The 17,420-nt window shown below is 32.7% G+C and overlaps 1 protein-coding gene and 1 pseudogene across 2 annotated transcripts; both read right to left on the bottom strand.

Annotated features, from left to right (window-relative positions):
* Positions 1-438: 438 nt before the first annotated feature.
* Positions 439-4,383, bottom strand: LOC125213599 (amino acid transporter AVT1C-like). 2 transcript variants are annotated; one of them, XM_048114235.2, is made up of 12 exons: positions 3,940-4,381; positions 3,175-3,500; positions 2,870-3,084; positions 2,481-2,504; positions 2,063-2,243; positions 1,685-1,904; positions 1,465-1,600; positions 1,366-1,385; positions 1,083-1,228; positions 955-998; positions 811-873; positions 439-736 (listed from the first exon to the last, which is right to left on the bottom strand). In XM_048114235.2, the coding sequence occupies exons 1-12, from the start codon at positions 4,122-4,124 to the stop codon at positions 638-640; spliced, it is 1,659 nt and encodes a 552-aa protein (XP_047970192.2). In that variant the 5' UTR covers positions 4,125-4,381; the 3' UTR covers positions 439-637. The 2 variants fall into 2 exon arrangements, with proteins under 2 accessions (XP_047970192.2, XP_047970195.2); XM_048114238.2 differs by lacking the exon at positions 2,481-2,504 and having other exon boundaries at positions 3,940-4,383.
* Positions 4,384-10,632: 6,249 nt separating this feature from the next.
* Positions 10,633-11,956, bottom strand: LOC125210127 (cysteine proteinase COT44 pseudogene; annotated as a pseudogene).
* Between the last annotated feature and the right edge of the window lie 5,464 nt (positions 11,957-17,420).

Raw genomic sequence — 17,420 nt, 5'->3', positions numbered from 1 at the left:
TGGCAAGAAGAACAATAAGTCGTGGTGTATGTGAACTAGGAACGTCGTCGCTCACGACTCCAAGCCCATCCCCCTCTACACCTCCTACGTCAAGCCAAGCAGATACAGAAAATCCTGTCTCAAGCCGATCAACACTGCTAATCCACCAAAGCGTCCCAAATGGGCCGCTGGCGTTCTGAGACGCTTCCTAGATTATGTTTGTTTGATCAATGTAATGAGTCGAGCGTGATTATAAGCTCCTTTCCGGATTTTCTTTGTCGGTTCTTTCCCGGATCGCAAGATTCGAACCGCATAGGGTCATTAGAATCTGTAATCTCCCATTGGATTCTAATAAGAAAATAGATACTATTATTATTAAAATCTCTTGTCCCTTTTCTCTCTTCTTCTCCCCTTTCTCATCAACCAATCTGTAACTATATAATAGGCTAATAGTATACATAACACAGTTGCAATCTCAGTTGATTTTATAGAATGAGTGAATTAGTTAGTTAAACAATACATATAACTAGAATGGGAGGTATTAAATAAGTTCTTCCCAGCAACAAAAATGTTGTGTAAACAATGAAATAAAGAATAATACTTGTGCAATCAAAATTTAAATGAAACTGCTGGTACAAATTGCCCTCACCACCATCAATCATCCTTTGAGCCTGTCGATGATTTTCGACATAGCTGAATAGCTTCCAATCGCAGACGCCACAACGCCAATTCCAATCACCGAAAAACACATCGCCCTCTGCAGAGAAAGAGAGATGGTCAAGTCTTGATATTAAAGCAAATGCCTTTTTTGATATAGTAAATAAAGTCTACCTGGAGTAAGCTCAGTTTGCCTTTTAGGATGCTCAAATAACAAGCACACGGAAGAATCAACGTCTGCACACAACAGAACTCGTGAGCCGTAGAAACGAGCAAGTGTTGCAACAGCTAGAGAAGTGGTGGTTTAGAGGAACTTACAACTAGCATCGTGAGAAAGGATCCTATCAATGCACTCACCAGACCTGCGTCACAGTGGAGGAGTAGAATTAATGAGTGCACGAAGCACTTGCAACGACTCGTTGTGAAAGGAAGACGACAAAACTTACCAAAGAACGGGATGCTAAGGCCAACCAGCAAGGTGGATATCACCAGTAACGTCCTTATGATGAGCGAATACATGTGGGATTGGGCATTTCTGGATGGTATCAATTCTTCGAGACTCATTGCTACCGGAGCCAAAGTTAGTGCATACGTGTTCGTGGTCAAGGACAAGACAGTTTTTATTATTTCCTCACATTCTTAGTAAAAAATATAAAAATCCAAAGAAATTTGAACACAACTGTGGAATAGCATTGGATTCATGAACATATTAAATCATGTAAAGGATATTTTGTAAATGGATTGACAACCTGCAAAAGAAAGAAGGCAAATTTAGTAAAATGAGACAAAAATTTGAAGATAGTATCAAAACCAAGAAACACAGCTTACTGTAGTCCACACTGCAAGTTTAGTTGCAACTAAATTGTTAGGCATGTTGAGGGTGAACTGCGATTTTGTCCCTTCTCCGAACATATAATAACCCATTATAGCAGCTCCAGCGTACATCAACGTGCAAAGACCAAAGCTGCATCAACAAAAATAGTGAACTCAACAGATATCAACATATCACCTAGTCGAAATTTGTCCAGAAAAAGTTGAGTAGATTTACCTCGTCAGGAGGACAGAAGGGTATTCACTGGGCTTTTGCATCGATGAGTATATATTGGGGAAAACGGCATGCCCTGAGTAGCAATAACCATAGAGACCTATAGCAACAGGAAGACTGGAAAGGTTGATAGCTGCCCCTTGAGCATGGACGTTAACTCCGTCCACTGTGCCTACCCAAAACAGGCAAACGACGACCAAGGTTGATGCAAGGACACCTCCAGCTGCAAAAGTTGAAAAAAGAGAGTGAATATTTATATAACCATTGCTGCTGATGAACAAGCATATCTATTTTACTCAGAATTTTTTTCCCTTTGATCTAATCTTGAATTTAATTCATCAAATGTTTTACTATTTGCATTGGAGAATAAGCAATGCTCACCAGAGAGATAGCTAAGAATACTCAGGTCTCGTAACCAAACAGTAGGAAGAACGGCCAAGGTGGTAGCTAACGCAAAAATATGATGCGAGTCCAACTCAAAAGCTCCAAATTTCAAATGCGCGTTTGGAAATAAAGACGATAAGTTATCACCCTCCAAAATTATATACTCAACACAACAAGCCTGCAAAAAGCAGATGATTATTCAGCAACTATAAGAGTGTATCGATGCTCATGGAGTTGTGAAGGCCACAACAGCCACAAATCTCTTTCCTGATGAAACCGCAGGGGGTAAAGAAATCGATTCATGGAAATCATAACGCATAGACGAAAGAAAAGTTTGTCGTTCTATTAGGAAAACTGAAGTTGGCCTATTGTACTGTCATATGAGATTATTCTCAGAGTTGCGAGATGTACTTACATATAACTCCACGTACAAAATAATCTGCATACACAGGAAAACAAGAAGAAAAGAATGTGAGCTATGAACACTTAATCATGTTTAGTTGATAACAGAACAATGCAGTAACTCTCTGATTTAGATTTGAGCTAAGCCTTTTTCCTAACCATGAAAAGTCTTTCGCTTAAACAAAACCATGATTCAGATAGAAAAACTTAGGACTTTTCACATATGATCTCTGAATAGCTCGCTACTTGTTCAAGATTTCCAAAATGGATGAGGAAAAAAAAACTACCCTATATAACTGCAGTTATTGTCCGGGACTGTCCCATCCTTGACAGAATAAAGAGATAATAAACTCATAGATTCCAACAAAAAATGTCAGTGAATAAGATTGCTATGAAACTCACGGATATGATAATTCGTCCTGTAATGCCAAAGGCAGCCTGGCCAATGTCCGGGTACGTTTCAAGACCAGGCTGACTGTCCAAGCAGTGGCGCAAGAGAATTCCAGTATAGTAAGAGAGACACGCAAAAAGAACTAATATACAAAGCCCAAGCCACCCTCCTTCTCTGATAGCATAAGGCGTGGAAAGTATTCCAACTCCACATAGCACGTTCATACCTGCATAAGATCGCCATAACCCATATCTGTTTTATGCAACGACAAAAAATCGAACATGAACTAATCCTGTGTGGAAGAAAGAAAACAAACCATTAAGCACAGCCTGTCCATATGTACTCTGGTAAGACACTGGAGGCTCTTGTGCGATTGAAGCTCTCTTATCAAAGACTGCTTTCCTCAAACTGGATTTCCTCGAGAGCCCAGGTGCAGGCCCATAGTAAGAACCACGCGGATCTTTGGATCTCTCAGCCTCTAGCTGTGGCAGAAGTGGCCTGACAAATGAAGGTAGCCTATCGGGAGTGTGCCTCCTCACGAGGGACGATGAAAGGAACGAGCTCCCCAGTTGTGATAACGATGGTGGCCCCAAGAAGGTGAGGCTCGGAGATGGAACAGTACCATACAAGTCCATGGTTTGCCTGTAACACACATTCAACAACAGAATTCATTGATCAGTTACCAACCACATCCCGAATCTCCGTCGAGAACACTGTCTACATCATTCAACCTGCTACTTCCATATTCCTCTCATCCAGATCCAGATCCAGCCATCGAATGAATGCTCGTTATGAGCGGATTAAGTATCGAATTGTGAACCGATCCATAACATTCACAACTAACTATCTCAAGTAATTGGATCTCATCATCCATATATGGCAATATAGTTCCCATATTCATCTCAATTCTCATCATCAAACAACACACTCAAAACACATACACATTAAACAAAGGGCATGAACATAAGATGAATGATGTTTCAACACAAACAACAATCAAATTGATACATTAATTGGATAGATTAGATCCCATCTTCAGCTCATCATTAATTAAATTACAAAATGTGTGATATTTTTATACCTGTAACTTTGAGGCCAGGCCGTCTTGGTCTCCTGATTGTCGTTGTCGTCGTCGTCGTTGGAGTAATTCGAATGTTCGGAATCACTCCCATCACCATCACCTTCTCCTTCTCCATCTTTGTAATTCTCATCTTCTTCTCCCTCACTTTCGATATAGAAATTCTGCTCAGATGCGGAATTCTTCATCCTCTCCCTTCAAAACCTTCAAATCCAATTCAAATTGCCGCTTTTCTATTCAATATTTATACCAACAATCTTACACCATCATCATCACATGAAAAATTCTTGAAATCTAATCAAACAGATATATATGAATAATGAATTAATGTGCATGTGCATTGGATTCAATAATGCAGAAATCATTCATTAAAATTCAAGAGAAGAAAATGAATCACTGGAAATACGGCTAGAATGTTGGTTGTATGCAGAAACCAAACAGCTTACTTCCAAACAATTTTCTTTCAATTTTTTTTACAAATTAAATCTACAATGGTAAGAATATTTAAATGTTTCTGATATACTTTCATAGTTATTGGATAAAATTATAATATAAAATCTGACTAAGTGATGTGTAGATATGCTATTAATTATTGATTATTAAGATTCTTAATTATATGCTTTATTCAGTTTAAATCCAAAAATCTAACACGTAGCTAATGTTGAAGGCCCAAATATAGAAAAACAGATCTTTGCTTATTCGATTTTACACTTCCCAACCAATTATCGCCCACGTTATATTGTGCTATTGTCCAAATTCATTGCACTTTAATTGTCACAACATACAGCTAGCTGAGTGTTGGTATCAGATTAGCTGTTTTTTATTTGTCACCTTTACTGTTTTCTTACCCAATTAAAAACAATATATAATTACATATTTTAATTTTCTTGTAAATAAAAGGAGCATATATATAATACTCCCTATGATTGATACTTTACATGGACTCGAATCGATTTACAGATCTGATATGACTGTATTTCTAACTTGACGCATTCCAAAGGCATGAGCATATATTTAGGGCAGTGATAAATTAACAAAAATTGTATATACAAAATTGGATATTTTAGGTATTTTACCTTCACAATAGTTAATACATTACATATTTACCCTTTTATAACTATTTATGGAAGGTTGAGTTTCTAAGTAAAAACTGCACATTTACGAAAGATGATTCAATCTATTATAAAGCCACATAATTATAGCTAAATAAAAATTAAAAAGATAAATTCTTCACCATGCATTTTTATAAATATTGGACAAGTATTCGAAGAATATTAAATTTCTTCTATTTTCTCACTCAAATACGTATACCTTATTCAATAAAATCTAATGAATAAATTGACATATAAAATGTTAGTAGTCATTAGAAAAAGTCACGTAATGTATTTAAATTTTTAGTATTGTTATCCAATTAATTAAATATTATTATTTTTAATTTAGTATAACAATCCAACTAATAAAAAATAAACCAAAATAATAATAGTTATTCAAAACAAACTATTTCATTGCGTAGTAAAAATTACATAAAAATTATAAACATAACTTGTAATATACTTAATTAATTAGTATTACCATCCAACTAATTAAATATCATTCCATCGATTTCTTTGAGTATTGTATATCTGGGTCCTATTCTAATACTTATAGCACCCTAATCCAAAATCAAGACTAAATCTCCACTCTTGGATTTTAAAATAAGTGGATGAGATTAAAGCTCACAAAATCTCAATAAATAGTAGACTAAATATCAACAAAAGGGTAATATCGTCATTATGTTATCATATGATAATTTTCGTGAGTGTTTTTTTATATCAACATTGTGTATTACAAATATCAACAATATGACATTAGAATATCAACACAAGGACAAGAAAATATCAACATATTTTTATTGAGATTGGACATGCATAATATTGAGATTTTGTCTACAATATATTGAGATTTTTTGTTGCATTTGTTGAAAATAGCTGCTTATCAACATTTACGAAAATTGAAATATAATTTATCAAATTTCATCACCCGAACATCGTCGGAACATATGCAATTGAGATCTCGTTGGAATCCTTATTAAATTATCTTTAATTTGATATATTTTTTGCGAAAAAATAATTTAAATTGAGAGAGTTACGTAAATTTAAAGATTTGAGATGATTTTGAGGAGAGAGAAAGTAGTTAGTTATAATTACTACAAATAGGATTTGACATTAATACCCTTTTAATTTAATTAATAATTATTTAAATTTAAAATATATTACACCTGGTATTATATTAACCACAAGATCTTCTAATCTAATGGTTGAAAATTGGTCTCAATTTGAGATTAGTAATTAGTTAGCAATTGATTACGTCCCTTGTATATCTTTACTCGAAAATTATGAAACGAATATAAAATAGTAAAAAGATGAATATTAACAAATAACAGTCATTTATATCCAACAATTTTAATGCTCTTATTAGTAAAATTTAAAATTGTAAATTATAAAACAACCACACGTATATTTACTTAATTTGTTAGTTGTCATCTAACTGATGATCATTTAATCGATTTTTTTATATATATAATATTTTGACTCAAAACCATGAAAAAAATTTAATTATCATGAAGTTGATTTCATTGTATTCTCTACATCTGGAATAAAAAATCATGTAATGAAATTAAAATTGACATGATATTTAAAAAATAATTTTAATAATTTTAATTTGCATCGAACTATTTTATGATTGAAAAATTCTAAAAATTATAAATACAAATGCAACTACTTATATATGTACTTAATTTCTACTACTATAAACACCCTTCATGTTAATTAAGAAAGAAAAAATAATTAATATTTCCTTAATATAAAAATACTCCTCACTAAAAGTAAATTAAGATAAAAAATATTCATGCATCTGCTTTTGGATATATAATGAAAAAGAGAATAAGTTGGGGAAAAATAGTATTAAAGGAAAATAACACAAAAATCAAAAGATATTGCAAGAAATGTCAAATCATTATTGCTATAATATTTTGTCATGTAGTCCACATATCAAATATAGAAATGCTTTACTATTTAAATTTATTTTTTTCATATATTAAATTATTTTACTGTCACAGCATTGATGATTTATATCGTATGATAATTTGAAATAAAAATTAACAAAAAAAATAATCAAACAAGTTATGAAAAAATAACACAATTGACAAAAGAGCTAGATACTAAAGTATAAAAAGATCATATATAAATTTCTTCTAAAAAATATACGGTACTTTATTAAATTATATAGTACTAGTAATTATTCTACAATTAAATATAGTACTTTAATTATGTAGTGTGTTAATTAGTATTACCATAAATAATTCATACTCTAAATCAATGATACTTTACTAAACTAATAGAGTTAAAAATATCCAGCATTAAATAAGGATAAATTAGTCATAAAATTATATCCTAAAAAATAGAACCAAATTAAAGGGTAATTTGTATATACAATTTTTATTAATTTATCTTTTCTCTTTAAAGATAATATAAACTACAATACTTATAATTTTACAGAAAAAGTAAAACTTGCAAATTAGTTGTGTCTAGTTGTACGTATCCAATCTATATTTTTATAAAATTGTGCATTATTGCAAGTATGACATTATATTTATGACATATACGCATATAATATCCCTACTTATTTTAATTTTAAAATGTAAGTTTTCAATTCAATATGCGCTTATTTTGGTATATAAGATAAAACTACTAGCTAGCATATTGTCATGCCATATAGGAGATCATCAATTTCATATAGGGTTTTTGGCTTTTTAAATCAAAACCTTTCCCCGAATTCCGGTTTTTTCCATGAACTATGAGATTTGTTTTTAAAACCACGAACTTTCATTTCGTTAGGATTTTCCCCCGGCGGGTCAACGACGAAACCCGAGTTGTCTACGTATCAATTTTAATCCTATTTGTCACTAAATTGATTACATGGATCCTATTTGGCACAATAATACATACAGTCACAATTATTACATAGCAAATGACAACTTCTAAATAAACAAAACACAACTTTAACATTTTGAATTATGCTATTCGGGTTGGAAATGTGCTATTTGGGTCGGGTTGGGAAAATCCTAACGAAATGAAAGTTCGTGGTTTTAAAAACAAATCTCATAGTTTATGGGAAAAACCGGAATTCGGGGAAAGATTTTGGTTTAAAAAACCAAAAACCCTTTCATATATTAATCTTATTGAGAAACAATACCCATTATCACAAAAAACGATAAATAACACCAGAAAATTATTTATCATGTTCATTTGTAATTATATTGTATGAGTAATTAGGGATGTCAATTCAACCCGAAACCCGTGAGCCGACCCGAACAGCCCGGTAAAATGAGTGGGTTTGGGCTGTAATTTAATTACCGGAATACAAAACGGGCTAAACGGGTTGGCCCGAATGGGTTAGCGGGTTAAATGGATAGGCCCGAACCGGTTGCGGGTCGGCCCGATGGGTTGCGAGTTTTAATTATAAAATATTAAGTTTTAAAAGTTTTTTATATTTTTGAATCCTCAATCTTCATTCTACACAATTATTAGTCTTATTCAATTTTCATTTTACATTTTTCCACTCCGATCCCACAATATCAGCTTTTAAGTTCCACCTCACCACCAAAGCCAATCAAGACAAAATTAAGAACTAACCCATCAAAATCTAAATATAATTATCATTTTAATAATGATTCTTGTAAGATATGACTTTTTATTTTCATAAAGAATTAGTTACGAACAATGTCATAATAATGGCACGAACACAAGCTTTAATTTATGTTGTAGTTGATCGAGATGAAAGGCTTCTTTTCAAGTATTATTGAAGAGAACTATAAAAAAATTTGAAGATTTCATTCCAAACTAAGAAGAAAAGAAGTATCTAAAATTTAAATAATTTTATATTTGATACAAGAGATTATTTTTGAAAGCTTTTAGGCCCGAATAGCCCGATGGGTTAGCCCAAAACCCGGCAGGTTAGGGTTAGGATGGAAAATTTATGACCCGAAAAATCCATAACCCGAATGGCCCGCACCCAAATAGCCCGACGACCCGAGTGGGATGGCCCGAACCCGAATGGGTTAGCCCGATTGACATCCCTACTAGTAGTTTTATGAGTTTCAGATATAAAAATAGAGGGAAACAAGTGAAAACAACTATCAAATCTATAGCAAGCAAGTTTACAAGTAAGCTTCTTAAGATTCCACCTACGTAGAAACTTGGTGAACCTATTGGAATCAAAATTATGATGTACTATATAAATGATACTCCGTCCGTTCGTGAAATTTTGTTCGGTTTTGTGATTTTAGTCCGTTCTTGAAAAAATGTCCATTTTGTTTTTTTTTTCTATTTTTGATAAATGGACTCCACTTTCCACAAATTCTTTACATTCACGTTCTATTATAAAATTAATGCTCCCTCCATTCACCATTAAATGTCCCATTTTTCCTTTTTCGGTCGTTCGCCAATAAATGTCTCATTTCATATTTAATAAGTGGACCCTACATTCCATTAACACATTCCACTCACATTTTCTTATAAAACCAATATAAAGTAGGTTGCACATTCCACTAACTTTTCTACCCACTTTACTACATAAAGTCAAATAATTTCTTAAAATTCGTGCCGGTCAAATATGAGACAGTTAATCACGGACATAAGGAGTGTATAAATGTGGGATCCTCATTTAACTAACTTTTTCAACTCACTTTTCTTTACTTTAACAATTACAAATTGTTCCTACTGAGTTTATCATACTATGTTAAATCATAAATTGAATGCAAATTATTTTCATCCTCCCTAGTTGGGTAGTATAATGATAGGGAAAGTATATAGAAATATAGGGTTGAGAGGATGACCCATGGTGCGGTCATCTCGTTGATTAGCCCCGCGAGGACCTCGACGTTGGACATGAGGTCCTTGAAGAAGGAGAGGAGGATGAGGGTTGTCTGGCCGTATCCCAGAAATGTCTTGATCTGGAGAGTACAGACCGAACATGTAGGTTTCTTCGGCTGCAGCCATGATCAGGGTGGTGGTGAATACAATGAACCACGCCTGGTGAGATCACTTGGGCCGCAAAGGCCCCGGTGGCAAACTCGGTGCCTCCATTGTTTGCAGCCACCATAGTTATATTGGATGAATGTGTAAAAGGTCTTTGGATGTATGGGGAATGTATAGTTTGGTCTTAATTTATGGTGGATATTCTAACTATTTGAGTCGCCGCTATATAGGACAAGAACATTAATTTGGAGAAAGCCTATATTTGTAAATTTAATTCTCATTCTCAGGATTCATTCTTAAACTACTACTACTATCTAATTTATTTTCTTACTCCGTATTTAAGCTTATTAAATACATCTAACATTCTATCAATATATTATAGTCTTTTATAATAAAATCAATATATAAAGATAAAACTATAATCTACAAATTTTTCAACCGTACTTTCATATTACTCAAATTTATTGTCAATCTCAAATATTACATTTATCGACGGACATAGAGTGAATAATAATAATAATAATACTAATAAAGATTCAAAACATATTAAATGGATACAAAAAACAATTCTTTTTAAAAACAATAAATTTATATAAAAAAACAATAGTACACCATAAATATATAGAGAACATAATTCTACGTTCTTATTTATCTTAACACACCGGTAAGTGTAGTAGAATTAGACATTGGGATAACAACCAAACGTTGCAATACCACACATGCCTTCTTTAGCACCTGCATTTCTTTGCACTCTTACATATCCATTCTCTCTCCATTCCGATCCCCATGAATTCTTGACCAACCAAAACTCAACTCCATTTTCTACTCCATAACCAACTATTGTAACTACGTGATCTAAATTATTTCCACACTCTCCTGTCAAAATTCCAGACTGATAAAAATGTAAGACTTTTAGGTCAATATTAACCGAGACAGGTTGGTTAGCTACTGCTGCTAACAATGCTGCCTCATTATAATTAGGAATACAGCTAAATCTAGTGATCACTGAGGAAAGAGATGATGGTTTGTAATTGGCACATGCTCCTTGAGTTCCAGTGTAAGGATAATCAATATCAGATGAAAGACCCCCATTTCTCCAAACAAATTCGAAAGCATGATCCATTCTTCCGCCATTGCAGTCTTCATGGTAGTAGTTGCAGTCCAAAATATGTTGCTCTGATAATTGAATTAGCCTACCTGATCGGATAGCTACAATGCCTTCAATGGCAGCAACAGCTGCAAATGCCCAACAACATCCTGCACAAGGGAATTATGGGACATATCCATCTATAAAATGATTATTAATTTTGTTGAACATCAATATTTGTATTTTGAGTTCATAATTAAATGTGTGCAAATTCATCGTAAGGATATGAGCTATATATAAGAAAAGAATGGAAAAGTCTTAAATATTAGCACATCAATTAGAGTGAAATTGAAGGAAAAATTCCCCCAAAGGAAAAAAATCAACATAACTGGAAAAAATGATCTACAATATTAAATACTCCTATTGATCAAAGAGGGCAAGCCAAAGCCTAAATAGCTAATTTTGTCCAACACAAACACATGACAGTTGACACGCATATATAGGATGTAATTCAAAAAATAATACTCCGTACTATGAAAACTTTGCCAATTACATTTGCTAAGTGTAAATTTTAGTGCAGTAAATAACTTGCAAATGCATTCATGACTTCTCATAATTATCCTAATATGCATTAAAATATATTGCTATGATGCTATAGAAAAGAGGTCGTAGAGTGAAAGAGCTAACCACAACTTCCTTGATCCACTACAACTGTGACGGCATTGTGATCTCTCCAGTCAAGACTAGGTGGTACATCTTTCATATCTTTGTATTCATAAGTTGATTGATTTGATAATGGTACCTTGAATGATGGCATGGAACTTCTTGCATACTTAGCTAAGAACTCTTCACTTGTTAGATCTGCAAATTTATTTATCTCAAGCTTGTACGTGTGATTTCCTTCTTGATTATGCATTTCAATATGCTGCACGGTTATCTTTAAATATCTGAAACCTTGTTTGCTTCACTTTTTCATTCTCATAGGAGAATCCATGTTGAGCCATCCATTTTTCATGTTTTATAGACATGCTTTCCTCACTATAAGACAACGATAATGTTATATGATAACATGTTGCAAAAATACACAAAAGAATTGCATGATAACAAATTTTATTGGAAGACATTACTAGATTAAATGTTTTCTTAGAGGGATTCTATTGACTAGTGTGATGTTTTGAGAAGCAGACGGCAGCGGGGGTGGTGGAGCAGACGGCAACTGGGGTGGAGGTGCGGTGGGAGATGGCGGAGGAGGAGACAGGGGAGACGGAACGCAGACCCCACATTGGGGGTGGTCTAAGACGTTGAGAAAGAGAAGAGGGAGAAGTTGAAGAAACATTTTTAAGGTGATTGATATCAGATATGGTTTGGAGAGTTATATAGAAAACTGAATGTGGTTTTTTTTCAATGGAATAGTATAGGAATAATTGGAATTGAATTGAATGCCGTCGTATCGCAGATTTTCAACGGCTGACGGCAGCCACGTGATAAAATTAAAATGAAATCTAATTCCCTCTGCAAATCATTGCCTTCATTTTTATGGTATTAAATTAATATTTTGTAGTACTCCATCAAACATTGTAACAATTTTTTTTAGCTTAAGAAAAGGTTGGAGTCTTTGCCATGGTTTTTATTTTTATTATTTGCATTTAATATTTTATTTTTATAAGTTACTCCACTAATTAAGAAGTCGTTGCACATTGCACAACACACTTTAAAACTAAAAATTAAAATGAAATTGATAGAATTCGAGTAGTGTCATTTAGTAACAACCCGAAACTTTGAAGGTATTTAACGAGACTAAATAAAAGCATGATGCAATTCTGATCTTCAAAGGAATAACTATAAAACAAGGATTCAACGGTACACGTAAATGAAAATCCTATAGATACAAAATAATCAAAGTTTAATTTATTAGTATAAGAAGCCGATTGATAGGGATGCTAGAATCCAAAGGAAGGAAGTCCGACACATCTTTGGGTATCAAGAATACCCTGAATCACTTTCCTGAATTATTAAAGAATATATTAAAGGAATTACTTAAGTTATTTGAGAAAAAAAAATATCATGATCAAAGAAAGGTTATCTTATTCTGCAAAATCAACTCCAACCTTGGGAAGATTTTCATAAGATATATATGGATAAGAGGATCAAGTGGATAGTATGCATTTAGTGCATATAATCTTTCTAAAATTCCTTTACACACCAACATGTCATATTTTTGCATTAAATGCAAATATCATCACAAGATTTGTTAAGAGCAATGGACGGAGGAGATTATGCTAAGTAAAAAGAAAAGCAAGATATCAAATCTATGCTGCCATACTTTGCTATTTGATCACATTCATAAACAACACAAACAAAATTACCTTTACAAACAAACTCAAGAAGAAAAGAAGTCAAAGGAATACATGTCCTGTCTAATTTTTATTATTACATCAAAGCGTCATTGCATTTAGAATAGGATTTAGAATCTGCCCAAAACTAACAAGCAAAACTTAGACTACAAATTGTTCCAAAAATGTCAATATGCATAAGTGCATCAAACTCATAATAATGAAAATTAATTAGGAAGCTTATCTCGTTGGCATACTTCTGCCCGGAATCCGGCAGTGGCTCCGGCGACGGTGGCAGCCCCATACCTTCATGATTGTCAACAAGTTCCCAAACTTCACAAATTTACAAGTTAAATACTAAAACTTTTAAGTCAAAGATTACATCTTAGGAAATAAAGTAAATTGGAAATAGAATATATTCGGGCTCTTTTAATTAGGCTAGGCCAAGTTCTATTTATTTTAACTTGGTCTAGTGCAAAATAAATACTACTCCTACTACTGCTTATCGACTAAGAACAAATAGTCGAGAGCGAATTATAGGAAATGAGCTCATGACATTAAATTGATAAATTGTAAAATGAAAATTATAACAAAACCCTCCTACCGTTTCAGTGTAGTTGAGTTGATCCCGTTACCAACACTTTTATAATTGAAGCACGTACGCGTTTTTCCTTCTTTTAAAACTTACCTATACTATGTTTTTATTTTAAATTTTAGCAGCACTTTTAATAAGTAAAACTGTAATTAATATTTTTTACTTTTAAGAATTAAGAGAAGAGTACATCTTCAGAAGAAGAAATGAAGTTGGAACTGTTTTTCGGTTCATCATGTTTTTTTGTTTTTTCCTCAACTCAAGATTCAGAATTAATTATTGCATACTGACTAATACTCCAAATATACACAATAAATTCTTGTGGGCCAAAATTTTTTACTAGCTAGAAATTTCTGCACAATAATTATAGTCAAAATTAGCCTAAGTTTTGGCAACACAAACGCAGTAGTACTCCGCAAAATGAGCTGAACATGGTCGAATAATTGGATGAAAGTAACAAAATTTTTTATTTACTTCACACATGCATATACGCCATTTCTCGATTAGAAGAGAAACCAAAATTTTCCCAAGCAATTTGTTCGAAAGAGCTGGATGGATAATCAAAATTTAAGATCTGCGTGATAAATTATGACGAATTCAAACAGTAACAAAACAAATCTTGTTTGGTTTTTAGACAAACAATAGGTGGGCGTACAACTAAAATCGAAAAGCAATTAAAATTTTTAAAAAAAATGTGCGAATTGATTTATTGTATCCAAGATTATTCAGTTGATCAACGAAATATATATATGAACTCATACAGAAACGAAGCCAAAGACATACTATAAATCCTTTTAGCACTTAATAAAACACAAATTTATGAATTTCAGTTTACATTAAAACTTGAATAATCAATTTGATCCAACATGTATCAATTAATGATCCACGCAAGTATTGACTAGTCGGTTAATCCTAACTAGGAGTATCAGGATACAATGACACATTACCCGACTACTCAATTAGATTATTGAATTTCAATTTTTAAGTTTTACGGAATTGGTACGATAACAATTGAATTTGATGCAATAATATTTTCTAATTATTTACATCATTTACATGAATGCTGAAAAATACTAGCAGATAAGAAAAATCTTGGTTTTGTGTTATCTCACAAAAAACTAATTTATCCTAAAGGAGACTTATTTTAGCTGTTTTCTTATCAATACTTTTTATCGCACCTATCTTGATTTATGTATAGATAGATTGTTTGTGGGATGGAGGCATAGTGTCTAAATTAATTTGTTTTCTTTTCATAAACAGAAAGACTTTCGCTACAACAAAAATAACATCCAAGGACACTTTTTTATTAAGTTAGGGATGCTAATTTATGTTGTTAAATATATCACCGACGCTTTAAAAAGTGTCCTTAGTGGTGGTGTGCCAAAACAAGATAAGGACACAAAATGTAAGCGTCGGTGAAATAATTTTGAGACGCTTTTTAAAAAGCGTCCTTAAAAAATCAACTTAGAGACACTAATTAAAAAGTGTCCCTAAATACAAATTAGAGACACTTTTCATAAAAGCGTCCCTAAATTCTAATTTTAACACTACTCTACTATGATATTCCAATCTAAGATGATATCCCTAAATTAATATTACCTAACGCGATCCTATCTATCTATATGTATATAGGAATATAAAATGAGTTGTCAACAAGTGTATAGTTTTTTGTTAACACGAGGGAGAAAAACAGTTAGTAAAAAATTCTCAACAGATTATCTCATTCACATTTTTGTTCTAGTTGGTAGTGAAAGCTAAAATAATAAATTACAATTTCTTACATGTACTTAATGCCATGTACTTAGCCGTAGCAGTTAAAATAAGATTAGAACAATCTATTTGTCTTCTAATTCAATATAACCAGCAACTACACTACAAAACAAAAATAGAGGATGATCAAGTAGCACAATATAGAAAAGCAAAGGGTTTAAAGTGTAAAGGTGCTTCTGATCTATGTTAAATCCTTAACATGGTTAAATGAATGACTATAATTGATCCTATAGTTTTTGAAGAAAAATAGAAGCCACTTGAATTACATGAAATCTAGAGGTCACAAGATCGCCACGCAGCAAATAGAAACATACCAAGTATAGCATGAAAAAATAAAAACAACACTCCAATATATTTGCCAAAGCATCCATCCAACAACGGACTTTTCTTCCGTGCTTCCAAAAACTCAGCCAACATATAATTTTTCAAATCACAAGGCAATTTCAGATAAAACATATAGTACTATATTAGGAACTTTTGTTTCAATAAACTATTTAAACTGAAAAAAAAATGCTCACCTGATTGGTAGAAAATTCAACAATGTGTTGAGCTGAAGGTTTCACAATAATCTCATTAACACTATCAGCTGCTTCAAAGTCTCCTTTGCTTAGTCCACCATATTGTGATGGAGTTTCCTCAACAAAAATATATCTGTTCCCATTTACCACAAAGCTCTCATATTCAATGTTTAATAATAACTACTCATATATATATAAAACAATATTTAAACAGTTCATTAAAAATCAATGTAATGTCAAATAATTCATACCTCTAAACAATCTCCATCACCATCATTGTCATATTGTGTTGTGCGCTAGCACATCATCTGCACGTGCGAAGATGTGATCCCAGTTTCTAAATAATCAACCTATAAAATGCAGGTTGTTTTAGCCTAAATAAATATCCAAACATGTATAATCATGATCCAAAATGTAACTCAAGACTGAAATCATTGGATATTTTCCAGAAATGAAGAAGATCTGAAGTAGTATGCTTTTCTTGTATGGAACGAGACTTTAAATTTCTTCACATTGATCAAAGGATTAGTATGAAGTACTTAATACACAGATACTAGTATACATATTCAAACATGTATAATCAAGAGCAACAAAAGTGTACCTCAAGAATGAAACCAATGGGTATTTTTCCAAAGATGAAGAAGATCTGGAGTAGTATGTTTTTCTTGTACCACTAGCACTTGTACGGATCTGAGGCAGTAAATTTTGCATCAAGAGAATAGCATGGGAAACTCATAGCAGGAAAATAAAAATTGCATATGAAAGTGATAAGGAATAGATGATCAAGTTTCCCATGGAAAAAGATGGTGCAACTGAAATATATTTTTGCAGAGCTGAGGCATGTGCACATAATAGAGAACTAATGTAAGAAGTTTGTGACCTATTTAGTTCAAACATAAGATGATTGTATCAAATATATATTTACCTCATCTTTATTATTGATTACAAAGGAACCAACTTCAACATAATGAGTAGCATTAGAAGGAAGCAAGAAAGGTCCATCGGGAATCTAGTATGTGTATGTCATTATCAGATAACTTTCTCTGCTTGATGAGATGGATACCGAGTCAAAGTACAATCTCACACATGATCAAAATACTAGCAACAACACATAAAAAATGCTTACTTTTTAATTCTGCATCATTTGAATATCAAAAAATTATATAA

This window comes from Salvia hispanica, chromosome 3, assembly GCF_029641045.1.
Source record: "Salvia hispanica isolate PSC_SH4W2 chromosome 3, Shi_PSC_v1, whole genome shotgun sequence".
NCBI lineage: Eukaryota > Viridiplantae > Streptophyta > Magnoliopsida > Lamiales > Lamiaceae > Salvia > Salvia hispanica.
This window is presented reverse-complemented; position numbering and strand designations above follow the sequence as displayed.